The 16057-nt window shown below is 44.6% G+C and overlaps 1 protein-coding gene across 2 annotated transcripts in view; it reads right to left on the bottom strand.

The window, feature by feature from the left end:
* Positions 1–553: 553 nt before the first annotated feature.
* LOC146175945 (kunitz-type anticoagulant protein Ir-CPI-like) overlaps positions 554–16057 on the bottom strand; it is a 39316-nt gene continuing 23812 nt past the window's right edge. For both annotated transcript variants that reach the window (XM_084582309.1, XM_084582310.1), the window contains 3 exons: positions 11126–11209; positions 7933–8121; positions 554–876 (listed from right to left, as the gene is read on the bottom strand). In XM_084582309.1, the coding sequence (XP_084438435.1) occupies positions 698–876; positions 7933–8121; positions 11126–11186 (429 nt within the window). In that variant the 5' untranslated portion in view covers positions 11187–11209 and the 3' untranslated portion in view covers positions 554–697. The remainder of the gene's footprint in view (positions 877–7932; positions 8122–11125; positions 11210–16057) is intronic.

Below are 16057 nucleotides of genomic sequence, written 5' to 3'. Positions count from 1 at the left end.
TGAGAGACGCCGTAGTGAAGGACCCCGGAAATTTCGACCGCCTGGGGTTCTTTAACGTGCGCTGACATCGCACAGCACACGGGCGCCTTGCTTTTCGTCTCCACCGAAAAGCTGCCGCCGAGGCCGGCATTCGATCCCGCGTCCTTGGGAACAGGGATCGAGCGCCGCAACCACTGAGCCACCCCGCGGGGTTCCTCATTGTCCACCTCTATGGATTTAGGACAAAATCATGCGGGCGCATCAAACTCAAGCCGTCCAAGAGCAATTCACTTTTGTGTTGCTAATCCTTGCCCAGCCAGTACGTGCCCGGAGCCACACTCTTGTAGCCACAGCAGACGTCTTTATACAATGTGCAAAGTGATGTTTTTTAAATATTTTTTGGCAACCATGGATAAAAATAATGCATTTCTATATCAATGCCTCTTTTTTGTAAACACTTTTGATTTCTTTCCAGCATTGCTCGAACATATAGAACTGATACGTACCTTGTTGTAAATCCAACAATTACCGTAGTTGCTAGCTTAAGCATCAAGCATAAGCATCAAGAAAGGTAAAATGCAAGAACGGCATTTTATTGTACCACCTCTGATTGAAATCTCATAAAGTAGTTGCATTTAGCTTTGTAACTTGCATATCATGTGGCGTTGCTAGGCCTTGATTTTTTTGCATTTCTGGTTGTGGAGTTTTGTTCGTATTGCTAATCGTAGGGATCATTTGGCTTTTCAGTCGTTTCATACGATAAACTGCTGCTATTATAATCGATTTCATTGCTATCATCCTCAATATCATAAGACTCTAATGCATCCCAGTACTTTTGATCAGCCTCTTCTTCAATCGCCTTGCAAAGATCTTCCAATTCTGTAGCGTTTCTCTCCTCTGAAAACAAAAAGAAATTGTCATATGAACAAAGCTATGTCGCGAACGATTTAAAATCTTCTAATCCAGTCCCACGATCCAGTCATGTGGATGTAATTGGCAAATGAATTCAACTGCAGCGCGTAGGACGGCCAGTTCAGTAACAAAGAAGGTGGAAGATATGTTGTTTTCACCTTTGTAATAAATGACTTGGCCGGTATTACTACAGACGCTGCCAGCTGTTCCGGTTCGATTAACTGAGCCATCTGTGTAGACATGTATGTGATTTGGATGTTTGAAGGGCCGGTATTTCAATGTCAATTGCTTAATAGCAGGTGATGACGTCATCTTTCTACGTAATTACAGGAATATAGATTTGTATCCGTGGTTCATGTAAACTTCATATGGGGCATCATGGTCTTATGGCAGGTTATGGTGCAGCGAAATAATATAGGTGCGATGAGCTTCTATAACTTTGGTGAATGCAGTGCTGGGCCTAATTACTGGAAGGATTGCTAGACAATGTCTAGGGACCTTTGTTAGGTGCCGAATATTTGTTCTCATCGTGTCGGCAGCAATATATGCAGTAACAAGATGTTCCCGGGCGACAAGGACAGTCGCTGCTGGTGAGGCACATTTAGAGAGTCGAAATCATATACGAAGAGCTTGAGCTTGCAGATTTTTAAGGGTCCTGAGGTTCATTTTTCATATGTCACTAAATGTGATAAGCGGTACCGTATGTAGCCCAGAAACAGCGACCGGTACAGTTGAGCCATCGAGTGCACTGGTGCGCCACGGAACGTTCCTCCGAGGAAGGAGGGAACTTCGACAATCGCTACAGGTCTGCCTCTCACTTGTCTGATATGGGGTGCTGTGCCTGGCCAAAGCCGCCCAGAAATTCAGCCAAACGCCTCCTTCACAAACTCTGGATACTTCTCTGCAAAGCACCAGTGCACTGGAGGCGAGCCGTACCAAAGGGACAGAAGCGACGTGTTTCAACATGCGCTGAACGTCCAGACAGCACGGCGCGCCGTGGCCCTGACGGTGAACCCCTTCTCGCCCCGCGGCATATTTGAAGCGAGAGCGCAGCAAGCTCTCCCATTGGCCCTGCGAAAGTGCTGCCGTCGGATTGGACCATTTTGAGCGTCAACGGTTCTCGGCAACGGAGTCTCAAGTGCTTCCGTTCGAGACTCCGAGTGTGAGTTCGTCACTAGCGTCCGTCGGGAGCAGTTCGCCCCCTGACAGTGCGGACGCGGCGGAGTCTCCCCGGCCGTCGCTGCGCGAGAACAGTCGCGTATGGCTATGTTAGCTTTCGGCCCCAGAGCCAATCTTGTTGTGTAAATACATGTAAATAGTGTATAAAGCCTTTTCTTCATCTCACCAACGCCGACTCGGATTCATCGCTACCGCCCAGGGAGCTGACAGCCCTCGTTCACGAAACGGGTGACGAGCGCTGCATTACCAACTCCTTGGCACAACCCTGTTGACGGTGGGCTACTGTGTGATAACCCCACCGGCACAACATTGGTGGCAGTTGCGGGATCCACTGGCACAACCCTGTTGACGGTGGGCTACTGTGTGATAACCCCACCGGCACAACATTGGTGGCAGCGGTGGGATCCACTGGCACAACCCTGTTGACGGTGGGCTACTGTGTGATAATCCCACCGTCACAACATTGGATGGCAGCTGCGGGATTGACCGGCGTCAGGCACCTCGGCGCGGTGAGTACCTGAAGTTTCCCTCAAACGCCAGACTTCTCTAACACACAGGGTAGCTTAGAGAAAGGCTGAGCGTAGCATTGTGTTAACCTTGCGTGTTTCAAGCCTACAGGAAGTGTTTTGAAACCCAGGGGATGCTGAGAAGGGAATCAGTGTGAGAAAGGCTTGCGCATCTCTTGCTAGGAGCGAGATAGCGAACGTATAGTACACTATTCTAAAAAGGCAAACAACAAGAGGCCGGTGTAAAAGATGGAGAGTTACAAGGTCCGAGAACTTCTCCAAATTTGTGATGAGTTGGGCATTGATTTGGGCTCAACAAAAAGAAAAAAGGAAATTCTTGAGATCATGCAGGCAGAAGAAGTGACGGTTGAGGAAGCCGCAGAGGCCTGCGATGATATTCAAGAGAGAAAAGGGAAGGAAGAAGCCAAAAGGCTAGAACTGCTAGAACGCCAAGAGCGCGATGAACGTAGAGAATGTCGCGAGAAAGAGGATCGTGAACGTAGGGAACGTCACGAGAAAGAGGACGCCCGCGTAAGGCAACTGATGCAGCTGGAGATTTCAGCCCATAGAATGAGCGTGGAAAAGATTAAAGCTTTTAATGTCATTCATTGTAACGGTTCAATACCGCGAGACTGTCCACCACCGTTCCTCATCGCCGAGGATATGGCAAAGTATTTGGAAGATTTCGAGCGTGTCTGCAAAAGTAAGCGCTTCGAGCGAGATACTTGGGCACAAACATTGGTAGCTATTCTCTCCGCTGAGGCGTCGGAAGAAATCAAGCGCGTGATAGACGTTGACTTGAAAAGCTACGATTACCTGAAAGAATCTTTACTGAAAAGACATCGGCTGTCGCCAATGGAACTTAGGGACAGGTATCAACGAGAGAAAAACTGTACCAAAACGCACTTTGATTTGGCGTATCAGTTGAAAGCCGATATAACCGAATGGCTAGACAGTCAGGAAGTCTCGGAGCAAATTGTACTTGCACCAGAGAATGAGACACAGCTGGGGGAAGCGGCCGAGCTACGCGATAGCAGCAGCGAGCTGATCGAGTCTCAAACAGAAGTGTCTAGGGTTACCTTGGTCGAACCATTGGCAGCTGAGACGGTTGGAGCCGACTCCATCGGCGAGAAATCCGCAGTGACACCGTCCTGCACGCATTCCCACGTAGCTGTAAGCATTCCACCAATCGAGAGTGGGGAACTGGCAGTAAATCAACCGCCTGACAACTCAGAAGCAGAAGTTGTAAACTGTGGCGGAAATGTAGTCAGGCTAGGAGACGACAAATTGGCAATTTCCGAAGTCAGAGTCGACGTAGATAATGACACACAGAAAAACGAAGTTGCGCTCATGGAAATTGCGCAGCTCACAAGTGTTGAACAGCTAAGGCAGGCCCATGACGCGGACGCTGTCGAGAACCACACCTGTGAAGTCGACGGCGAGCGACTAGACTGGAGCCATGGGTCTTCCTGTCCTGACGCGCTCAATTGTATTGGCGAAAACAACCTTGGTGCGAACATGGACCTCACGCGATCCGAAGCGCCGCAGCTGTCGGACGAACGTGATCGCGCGCCGGTTAGCGCTGAGCGATGCGGCACACCGGCAGATCAGTGTAACTTGAGAGGCGAGCCCGCAGAGGATATGCCTAGCTCGAGGGCTGGCGTGAGCGAGCCTTGTCCTTGTTCGGACGCGACTGGCAGTGAGTCATGCGCTGCTGGCCGCGATGCAGGCGCGGCGCCGCACTCCGACGATGTCGGCGCCGTACTAGCTCCGGTTACCGGGAGCTTGAAAGAGCTAGCAACAAAAGAAAGAAAGAAAGCATTCAAGTGCTGCCACCAAAAAGAGCGGAAAGGCAGGTGCATGAAAGAATGCTCTCATCGAAAGGTGAGAAAACGCAAACGATCGCGAAAGAAAAAGAAGCGGCGATCCCAGCGGCACAAATGCACTCGTGCTGAGAAAATGCGCGATTGGTGCGCAAAGCGTAAGGAACGAGACAGATCGTTCAACAAAGCTAGCAACTTGTGCACGTCTGTTCTTTCACGCACAAAGTGGAAAGAAAGGTCTCGTAGAGAAATGGACAGCGGAAGCTGTAGCGGAGGGAGGAGAGCCAAACCGCCCGAATACTGCTACGCATTCTGCCACTTGAAGAGAGCAGCACCATGCGAACTCGGATGCTTTCAGTCATGCATTCGAGACATAGCTACCTTCAACGAGCGTTTCGTCGCTAATGGTAACTTTGTAGGCAGACTGGGAAAAATTAAAGGACCTCCTTGCTTCCTCAGTCATGGTCTACGGTCCAAGTGATTTCAAGGAGACTCTTTTCTATTACTGATTATTAATCTTTTTTTGCTATTTAATGTATCCTTAATGCGCAAAATTGTTGTTTGAACCTTGTGTACTGCATCGTATACACTTGTCTCTTGTTGTAGTGGGAGCAAAAAGGGGACAACAATTTAGCTAATTGAATTTGAAATTTTGCCTCTGTCTGGTGTTTGACGGGTGACCGAGGGTACTTGGTTGAGTTGGGTGTTGCCTGTTGTCGGTCGGTTTTGCAAGCCGCAGAAAAGTCTACCGTTACCAGTGGCGAGTGGCAAGGGCATCAGAGCGACCCGAGCGAAGTTGATCGGCGTGCCTCGGCAACAAGGCTGTCGGCAGAGATCCTGACCTGGCGAGTGGAACCCGAGGCACGTGAGGTTAACTGGCGCCCGGACACTGGACGTGAACTTGGAGGAACCTGGCGAACGAGCGCGCCCGGCATCCGAGTCACATGCGAGCAGCTCGTATTCCCGGCGCATTGTCTGATGGCGGGGGTGCTGTTGTGCCTGGCCAAAGCCGCCCAGAAATTCAGCCAAACGCCTCCTTCACAAACTCTGGATACTTCTCTGCAAAGCACCAGTGCACTGGAGGCGAGCCGTACCAAAGGGACAGAAGCGACGTGTTTCAACATGCGCTGAACGTCCAGACAGCACGGCGCGCCGTGGCCCTGACGGTGAACCCCTTCTCGCCCCGCGGCATATTTGAAGCGAGAGCGCAGCAAGCTCTCCCATTGGCCCTGCGAAAGTGCTGCCGTCGGATTGGACCATTTTGAGCGTCAACGGTTCTCGGCAACGGAGTCTCAAGTGCTTCCGTTCGAGACTCCGAGTGTGAGTTCGTCACTAGCGTCCGTCGGGAGCAGTTCGCCCCCTGACAGTGCGGACGCGGCGGAATCTCCCCGGCCGTCGCTGCGCGAGAACAGTCGCGTATGGCTATGTTAGCTTTCGGCCCCAGAGCCAATCTTGTTGTGTAAATACATGTAAATAGTGTATAAAGCCTTTTCTTCATCTCACCAACGCCGACTCGGATTCATCGCTACCGCCCAGGGAGCTGACAGCCCTCGTTCACGAAACGGGTGACGAGCGCTGCATTACCAACTCCTTGGCACAACCCTGTTGACGGTGGGCTACTGTGTGATAACCCCACCGGCACAACATTGGTGGCAGTTGCGGGATCCACTGGCACAACCCTGTTGACGGTGGGCTACTGTGTGATAACCCCACCGGCACAACAGGGGTTAGTAAGAAATAATTCTATCGTTGACAATTGTAATACACAAATGGCGTTTCTCATAGAGACTTAATTGGCCATTGATCCATATTGAGTAACATCACATTTTTTATGTGCGAATGAATGTTTAGTGCGTGCATGATGAGTAGGCCAATCAAAACGCAAAGTATGACCTGTGTTATTAGACACAAGCAGGCCTAGGTACCGCGTCGCGAGGGCGTGATGTGGATTATTTCATTGTCCTGTACAGGGGTATTATGGGCAGATGAGCAGATGTATCAATTGATGCGCGCCTATTGAGCGAAAAAGCAAAGTTCGCAATGCATTTCCCATGTATTCAGCGATGACGGTATTATAGGAGGATACACATCTATAATATTAGCTCCATCAGCTCACGACAAACATTTTTGAAGCTTCTGCGATTCTGAGAATGAAAGCGTAATGCGTCAGTGGGCTGTGTATAAATAAGAAATATAAACTTGAATTTTTAATGTGAATTGCTGTCTGTGTATAGGGGCTGCATACGTGCTGTGTTCCAAATTAAAGTTCTTTCTTTTGCTCATATCGGAAATGTATATATGAGTTCCACGTAAATAAAAAAGAAACGAAAGATAAATTGATAGTTCGCGTTCGCGCTGTGTGGCATCGCTTCAAATAAAGGCGCAGGAAGGTAAGGTGCCACTTTATGGTCCTATATCAATACAGGTTAGAGATTGGAAAGTGGTTTAAATATTAATAGCAACCCCTGTATAATCCTTTATAGTCAATATAGATTTTGGAAACTCAAAATATAAAAACATATTCGCTGCTTACTATTCAAGCATTCCTAGAAGCAGCTGCGCCTGTTGGTAAGTTAGCATAATGAGGTTAGGCTGTTGGAACAAGAAGAACAGATTTGGCTTGTTGGTGATTCATTATAAGTTAACATCGCAAACAACGTAACAGGAACACGACACAAGAGAATGGCACAACGTGCGCTCGTTATATAGTCCTGTTGTATCACGTTTTCGGTTTGTTTGCGCGTCAAACAAGCCGTGGTGGCAGAAAGGAGATGCAATGAGCGTAGGATAATAGAACGCCCGTTGGTATTCACCAGTCTTACTGCCTTTGCATTTGCTTGGCATCCGGCGCTGACCATCGGTACTTACGAAGCTTCAACCTTGTGTTAGACAAAACGTGGTTATGATATAACATTTCTGTTGCATGGTTATGTAGACATTGGTAAGTTATCCTCAAGCATTGAACACCGTGGCAGCTTGGCATCATATGTCGTCAAGTTTTTAATGTAGGATATTCTAGCAAAATTAAGCAAGGGTTGCATTTTCCTTGGAATGAGCTTCAAAAACATTCATCTTTTCAATAAAGAATTTAGTTCACATGCGTGCTTGCCGCTTTCTTGTCGCGAAGTCTGCAAAGGGGTGATGTGCCAAGTACTTCATTTTCTTGTACTCAGCCCTCGTACGGCTTCACGTTTATATACTATTTGCCATCCGAAACCTGTGAAAGTATTACCAATAACAGAGTCTAGCCAAAAGAAAAAATATATTTGCCGGGTTCGGCTCGTGCAATTAGGCCCGTTCACTGCATCTTTCGATTTCCAGTAAATATTCTCAATATCTGAACTTCTCTCTGCAGAAACAATATAAATTTTAAAGATTCTGCTATAATACTTTATAGAGAGTAGAAAAAGGATGTAAGTACTTTAATGACGGTGATAAACCGGCATCAGATCATGACGAATTATTTGGAAAAATTGATAACATTTACATAGGCAACAAGCGCACTTGTAAAAGCAACTGTGTGTTGCACTCACCTTCGCAGCTGCATTTTTGCATACACACTGTGCAGTTTGGGAAGTTGTTCTCGTTTCCCCTACAACCTCCCCAGTAGAACATATCACACATTTCAGTAGTCTTGTTATAAAACCACCTTTCGACGAGGCCTCTGCAGGGACCAGACTCGGGTTCTGGGGCACAATCAACAGATTTGAACCTTTCGCCACCTGCAAAAAATATATAAGCAGGAAATGCAAATAACCACACAGCATCTCTGTGCAAAGAGTATTTACCTTTTAAAGATCACAAGATTTACTCCAAGTTTCTGCGTTGGTCTGAGTATTAATCGAGAGGCAGACACCGAAGTTGTTATTGTTGTTGTACACAATGTATTACGCTCGCAATATTACAGTTCAATTATTATATACAATGCGTTTTTTTTTTTCAAGTGGCCAAAATTTTAGGACACAGTTAACTGGCTTTACATTTATTTTAGCGAATCCAATCTTTGCACTTACATGACCTGGAAGTAAGGGAGGTTTGCAAAAATTTTGTAGTGCCTGATAAAAAGGGGAATATTTTCTACCATCCACTAATTCGCCATGCCGGCTACAATGGCCGTTGTTCTACTGTGAGCGCGCGGCTGTCCTTGGCGTAACATTCTTGCTGAAATAGGGCTTGCTGTATGTGTACAATGCATTAACACTGCCCATTAGGCCATGGAACGCGCCCATAGATCGTATAGAGGTATATCAGTTGTTGCCTTTTTGGAAATTATAAATAAGACTTTTCTTTGTCGACCACAATTTCTGCTACCCATTTGTCTGAACACCGAGATGTTAATCGTGGCATCGCTGTATTTCATTTGCATGTATAGATGTTTTGAGTGCGGAGCACGTTCAGTAACCAGACCTTTTACTCTGACAAGTACTGCCCCTGCGCACCCCTCATATATTCTTTAAGCCCTAGCAGGGAAACCTTAAAACCAATTCGTATTATTGGTTATTGGAGATACTTATATCAATAAAACATTGTCAGACCCTATGCGCCTACAATCTAACATGTTTACGAAATTGTATATACCAAGAACAATCATTCTACAATGTGCATTTTGATGCCTTATTAAGTGGACTCAGCGACCATCTAACACTTTCATGTTTAATGGGTCTTCAAAATAAGGGGGCCATTTAGGATCACTGATTCAACGAAAGGTTGTCAACAAGGCATGAAGCATAGAGTACAGTGAACGTAGGGCTTCCCTGCCCATTATGCATGGACATTTTGGTTGTGAAACATTTTAGGAAAACATTCCGTTCTTTACCAAACAGCATTGAATTCCTTCTTTTAGGAACTAAAGGCATCTAGAACCATGCGAAACCGATTTAGCTTGCCTTGCCTCAAACACCCTGCACTCAAAATTTCTCAAATGCAAATCGAATTACGAACAGGGACATTCTCAAGCCGTCGTAACTCCCCCATTAGGAAAACATTGCTCTTTAGCGAAGCACAAACATTTCCAACTCCTCATTTTAATTATGTTTACTGCGGTCGCAGTTAAGGTTATTTGTAGCGACCAAAGAAGAAAAACTCAGCAAATTTACTTCAGGCAAAATGGGCATAATAAAAAAGGTATTATGTGTATTTCTCGTGCCTCTCACGGTGCCTCGTGAGGCTCCTTGCGTTCAGCGCGCTATAGTAGAAGAATACTAGAGTTTTCAGCCATCTGCAGACCAGTGACGTTTTATTTATTATGTATAAAAAGGAGCTTTATACGGCTGCTTGTAAAGTCATTTAGAGGATTTTCGTTTGCTAAAATTCATTCTTTTGGACCTATGGTTAAAAAATGATTATGCATTTAATCCAGACGTTTACAGGAAGGGATCCTTATGCGCACTTAAGGCACACGTGAATTTCAATCAATTAAATGTGGCTACCATTGATGTCGTACCATCTATTCCACAGCGCCATCTCTCCCTTTTCCTACGCAACGCATCAGTTAGATCTCCAGCAAACGCACTTGCAGTTCTCAGCTGGATCATAGCTTTAGCATGCCTTTCCTCCCATCTTCATAACAACATGGCTTCCTTAAGGTTCCATATGCTAAAGGATCATGTTTAAAAAAAAATTAGCTGGGGCTTATGTTTAGTTAAGTCCGGTAGGTTGTGAAAAAAATAACAGCATGGCTACGCTATAGTTCAGCTCGTAGTGTAGCCAATTGTGGTGTACCATGTTGACCGTACGATTAACACGGGACACAAATTGGAGTTTACTATTTGAACACGTCGACAAAGAGTGTTCACTGCTCAAAACGTCCATTACATTCCATTCGGAGTCGTCACCGGTTGAGGACGATTGAAGAGAAGCGTGACGCGCTCGTCTAGGTGCGGTTTGAGCGCGCCGTCGAGCGAGACGCTGTTCCCGTTCTTATCTATCTCTGCAGCCCGCTGTCGTTTCCTGGTTTCATCGAGACGGCGTGACTTTTCTTTCTGTTTATCAGGATGCATAGCGAGTGCTTCATCTGAGCAAGCGCGAGCATTTATATACCCACTTTTTTCCTCCTCCTCTGAACTGCGAGAGTAGAGCGGACAGCAGCGCCTCCACTCGGTAGCGTAGCGGCTCCAGCTGCAGCGCGTCGTGCCTACCGACCGCGCGCGCCCGACGACTCGATTCGGCAGCCCTTATCTCTCGCAGCTGGTATGACGTCACGATGACGTCATCATCTCATCCGCGGCGCGCCGTGCTTGCCGACCGCCACGACCCGACGACTCGACTTGGTAGCCCGTCTCTCGCAGCTGGTATGACGTCACAACCATCTGGCGTCATTAAAGGTCAAACGTGCCTACCGACCGTGGCTACGCAAGGGCTGAAAATGGGAGTAGCATTGCTTTCACAATAAGAGAGCCGGTTATCTTCGCCATTGTAAGCAGCAGAGAAATGCAAATAGTATCAAAACAGTGCGAGATAGCCCAGTAGTGTCATCGCCGCAAAAGTAGCGCAGTGGTTATATTCTTGCTCCCTAATCTTTAACTTATTATTGGTAAGAGCAATCGAAATCTTCGGTAATATTTGGCATATTTATTCTATTCCAGCCGTTTTCATCAAAACAAAGTAAAAATATTTTCAAAAGTACAGGATAAGTACTGCTTTGTGAATGTCTGGATGAAGAGCAGGCAGCGATGTTATCACGAGTGTGCAAGAACGGCTATTCGGAGTAAACATTCAAGTACTCACCAATTTTAGAAGCCAACACCAGACACGTTGTCAGTCTAAGGGACCAGGAAAAGGATCTCATTGCGCAAAATAGGTTGTTCAATTCTAAAAGAGAAAACATGTTCCTGTTACATTTATGTTTGAGCATGGTATTTGAAAGCGCGTGGCGAAGAACACAATAGGTGAATTTTTGTCCTGTCGTGGGGGTGCGGCTGTTAAGAATCCCGGCTACTGTGGCCGTGTACCCGGGTTCCATACCGACCGCCGGCAGCTGCGTTTTGATGGAGGCAGAACGAGAGGCGTCCGTGTGCTGTACGATGTCAGTGCACGTTAAAGATCGCCAGGTGGCCGAAATTACTCCGTACCCTTCCACTACGGCTCCTCTTGCTGTAAAATCTGTTCCCAAATGACAACGACGTCAGCAGCTGTTAATACGGCTTCTAACTACCGTATAATAATTAAAGGCAACTTCACCTGAGATACTATCGTTGTAATTTACCTGCTTGAATGTTCCGCCTGCCAGCTGCAGTATATAAGGCAAACTGCGATGTCCTTCATAATCACGTTTTAGCAATCACAAGGCGCAGAGCAGAAGCCTGCCCTACCTACTACTGTGCAAGCATGTAAGCATTCAAGGTCATTCATTTGATTAAATATAGATCACTATTTTGGAATCTGGGTTTCGATCACCCCACGACCGTGAAGTCACAGAATCATTTTAGTTTCCAGGTTTAAGGCTTTGTTGCCAGGTATTAACCAAAACGCATGAAAGCTAAGTTGTCTAAGTAACACATTTTCTGCAGCTTCGAAAGGTCAGCAGGGAGATGATCGGCATCTTTATTACTCCTTTTTCTTTTTTATATGTGACCACCTGATTGTCCACAGTTTAGCCACATGCCTTCGTGCGCTTGCTATTTCGATGAGTGGTGATGCGCCTTTGCGCATGCCTGGGCTCCGCGCGATTGTCGATAATGGCGCGCCACTGCGTGTTATTATTTTTTTGTTTTTATAAACCAAGTATATACTGCATCATAATGCATGTGTGACTGCAAGAGTGTTGCCTATTTAGTTTTGTTTTATTATTAGATGGTTTCCGTCAGCAGTACTCATGCTACTAGATCTAGCGAATAGATATAGGACACTGTCTGTAACCTAGTTTTTTCTGACGAAGGCCGGTCCTGCGCCCGAAACGCCAAATATCTTGTCTTTTGCTTCACCACATCCAATTTTTCTCGAACGTGTTCTCAAACAAGCCCAAGTAATCCCATTTTTTTTCCTATATATTTATAAACACAAAATATTTCAGCTGATGGGTATCACGTCTCATAATTTGTTTTCCACAGAAGGCTTCATGCACCGTTATTGCACAGTTCTGGCTAATAACAACATTTCATTTTCGGATAATCATGCCTGCGCCACATCGCTATGGTCTGTTTCCGTGCAGATATACCTGCAATCTGCGTCTATGTTCAAATGAAGTATTTGCGGTGAAAGCTCTTATTCACTTTTTTGTTTGATGCGATGTTTTTGAAGCTACGTCTAGCTAACGTATACCGTTTATGTTAAGCTTATAATGAAGAAGTTCTTTTGTCTTCGAATTGTAACAACGCCCAAGAGTATTTGAATTATATTCTCGTCATTCTTATGATATTTCGCTTTTCGAACGTCCTTTCACTAATGAGCCTCTGAATTGCATTGGTTTTGCAACAGATGCTGGCAGAATTTAAAAACATGTCACTTATTTCAATCTGCTAAGAGGATGAAGGATCCACAAACGTCACGCTGTTGCAGAAAATGCAGCGCCAGAGCTTTGATTATCTTTGTTTCTAGAAACTGCAGGCAGTCGAACCAGACGAGCAAAATTTTCTCGGCACCATGCACTGGCTGCTCGTAATAGGGCGAAAACGGCGTCTCCACGTGGCCTTATAAAGTTCAGTAGGAAGAAAAATAATTCTGTATAATAATGTATAGTAACTAGCTATTTGCACAGACTGTTCAGTTTAGCTCGTTACTTGCACGTAAGTGTGCCTTAAAACTAGATTATCCTGTTTAGATAAACCTGCACGAAGCAATATGAACAGGTTATATATATATATATATATATATATATATATATATTCTATCAATATGACTGAATAGTTTACTAGCATCTTCCAAACACCTTGTAAGCATCTTAAAAGTCTGTCTCAGTAATCTTAAGCATGCTTTATATAACATTCCCATCTGACCTCCAAAAATGTTGATATATGAAGCAATATTCATTATCTATATATTAGAGCAGGAACGTTTAAAGGATGTGCGACGAATACAGCGACTTGTTCAGACATAGTTTATTTAATATTCTTTACGTACGCGTGAAGTCTTGAGCTGTACTACTCCCAAAACGTATAGCAAAATATGGGGTGCAAATTTATAAATTTATTTTGTTTATCTCAAGGCAGCCCAAAAGTAACAGACAATATATAGCTCTTCTCCTAGTTTTGCCGCAGCACACATTTGGCAGTTTCGAGTGAAGGGTCTCAATTAATTTTAATATCATCATTAGAAGGCATCATTACAGGTATTCATCTTCAGTTAAATTCATTGCCAGATTCTTTTGAATAAAACATGAGGCATATGAAGTCGTACGTAAGACGCATGTTGTAATATAGACTAATGCACTAGGAGTTTTTCTTCGACATTTCGTTTTTTACATCAAAAAGAGTTTCATGAACTTCACGCCTAAAAGAGAAACAGTTCTTATTGCCTCCTCTTATTCAAATTAGGGTTAGGTACGTTATGGTTGAGTACCTTCTATCTTTCACCTATCTTATCTTCGGAACCTTGCTGTTGTTCACTCATTGTATAGCGGCTACAGAACCTTAGGTTAGTTGCCTCGATATCACCTCCGTTGCTGATAGAGCCAATAATATAACGTGATATTTATTTGACATATAATCGAAGGGAAAACGTAAATTCATAAAGGCCACTTCACGCTACATTTTATTTACAAGCTAAAAATAGGTACTTCAGAATTATGTATATTAACTAAGACTTCTAATTGTAGCCTTGCTATAATCATTGAGATCACTTGAATAAGGCCAAATCTGTACTTTATTAGCAATTAAGATATCAAGATCTGGAAGAGCTGTATTGTATACCTTAAAATATTTGCAGTGACTGCAGTTGCACTGCAGTATTATCTAAAAAGCAGACAAAACCTAACAATGAATGGCGCCAGGCAAGAGGGTGCACGTTCAACATTGCTAATTTGTCGCTAGTTCAGAAGCACTTTTCAAAGACTTGTATCGGCAGCAGTTGGAGACGCTGGGGGGAGGGGGGGGGGGTTAAAGGGAGAAATGCAGAATAGATTGACTTATAAGTTCATTGCCTAGTTCAATTTGCCCCTCTGGAGAACAACAGCAAAGCATGGCAAATGATATAGGCAAATCACAATAGTCTGTAAAAAGAAATTATGCGAAGAACTTAGGTCTGTCCAATAGTTACAGAAGGGAATGAAACTTGTCAACAATACCATGAGAACCTGGCGCTAAACAGCACAATGCATCAGAAGCGCGCACACACATTTTCACCAGAGAATGTGTATGTGCGATTTCTGCCCCAGCGTCATGTGTGCCATTAAATCATAAGCCACCTCTCCAAAAATTTACGTTTCACTTTACGATAGGCACAAGGACGCAGAAAGAGGTACAAGAATACATATACCTAAGGCAAAGAGTCACCACGAATCCATACCACGGAGTTAAGCGAAGATAAGATAATGATAGACTGCGGACCTTGCTATATCTAAAATCTACAGCAGTAAAGGTAAAAAGCAATAATCGTGCATCGAGTCTTTGATATTAAGTGAGGGTTATATATACGAAATGTAAGTTAATGCTATCAAATGCAATTAGGCAGCAGAAGTAAAGCCAATATGCTATCAATGTGTGACGCAGATTTAATTCGATGAGACAAAAACTTTAGCACAGCCTGGATAGCGACAAAATTTATGCTAGCGGATGAAATTAGGACCTTTTTGGTAATAAGGTGGTCTCAGTAGGTGTTTGGGGGTTTGCGGAGATAAGGAGGTTGCAGCTGGCACAAAATTGAGGAAGTTCCAAGTTCTGGGTAAAATTAATTGGCTCCACATTCAGGCTGCCATGTTCGAATTGCTTTCAAGATAAGGCAGCGATGTTAAAGTTAGTGAAGTGTCGCAAAAAGAAAATAAAAAGACATCAGGAGCCAGTGTGTCCGCGATCATGTAGATCAAATGATTGCGGAAGTAATTGAAATACCATCTAATCACCACTCAGTGAAAGCACGAGCCATGCTATTTTGCGCTTTAGTTGTTTCGATCTGACTGTGGGTTCTAATATTACTGTAATAATGGAGCTCACTTGATAACAGACGCGGCTTCGCGAAACAGAGGGCTTTGCTGGTTGACATGGATATGAGCATAATGCAGCACTAAAGTGGGTCGTGACATGTTATTTGACTGCCTAGTCCTTCTGTTGCAAAGCGCTCCTTGCTTACGAATGTCTTGCTCCACTACAACGTTTACCCCTAATCCAGGATTCCATTTTAGTTCAAGATAAAAAGAATCGATAACTGTTTGCCGAGTTTAGGTAGCTAAATTGTATTTGATCATAGAAAATACCAACGTTTTGAATTTCGAACTGTAAACAGGTGACAAGTAGAGATTACACTCTATCAAAGTTATTTGATTAGGAAATTTGCAAAGTATGAAAAGCAAGGTCATGACATCCACAACTGATAGGTAAGCACCGTTTGTTCACTTTGATGAGCACTTGAACCAGCTAATCTTTCACGGTCGATTATGATCATGCCTGTAAGACATAAACATGAAAGTATAGCACGCGCTTAAGGAATCAGATTTCTGAACTAGCTACTGCGTCAAATAATAGTAATTTCCTTCGGTGCCATCACATAAGAGAAAACGTAATGACGTGT

This window comes from Amblyomma maculatum, chromosome 10 (genome assembly GCF_055883805.1).
Source record: "Amblyomma maculatum isolate TAMU_Amacu chromosome 10, ASM5588380v1, whole genome shotgun sequence".
In the NCBI taxonomy this organism is placed as follows: Eukaryota; Metazoa; Arthropoda; class Arachnida; order Ixodida; family Ixodidae; genus Amblyomma; species Amblyomma maculatum.
Note: the sequence above shows the minus strand (reverse complement) of the source record. Positions and strands in the feature narration are given on the sequence as shown.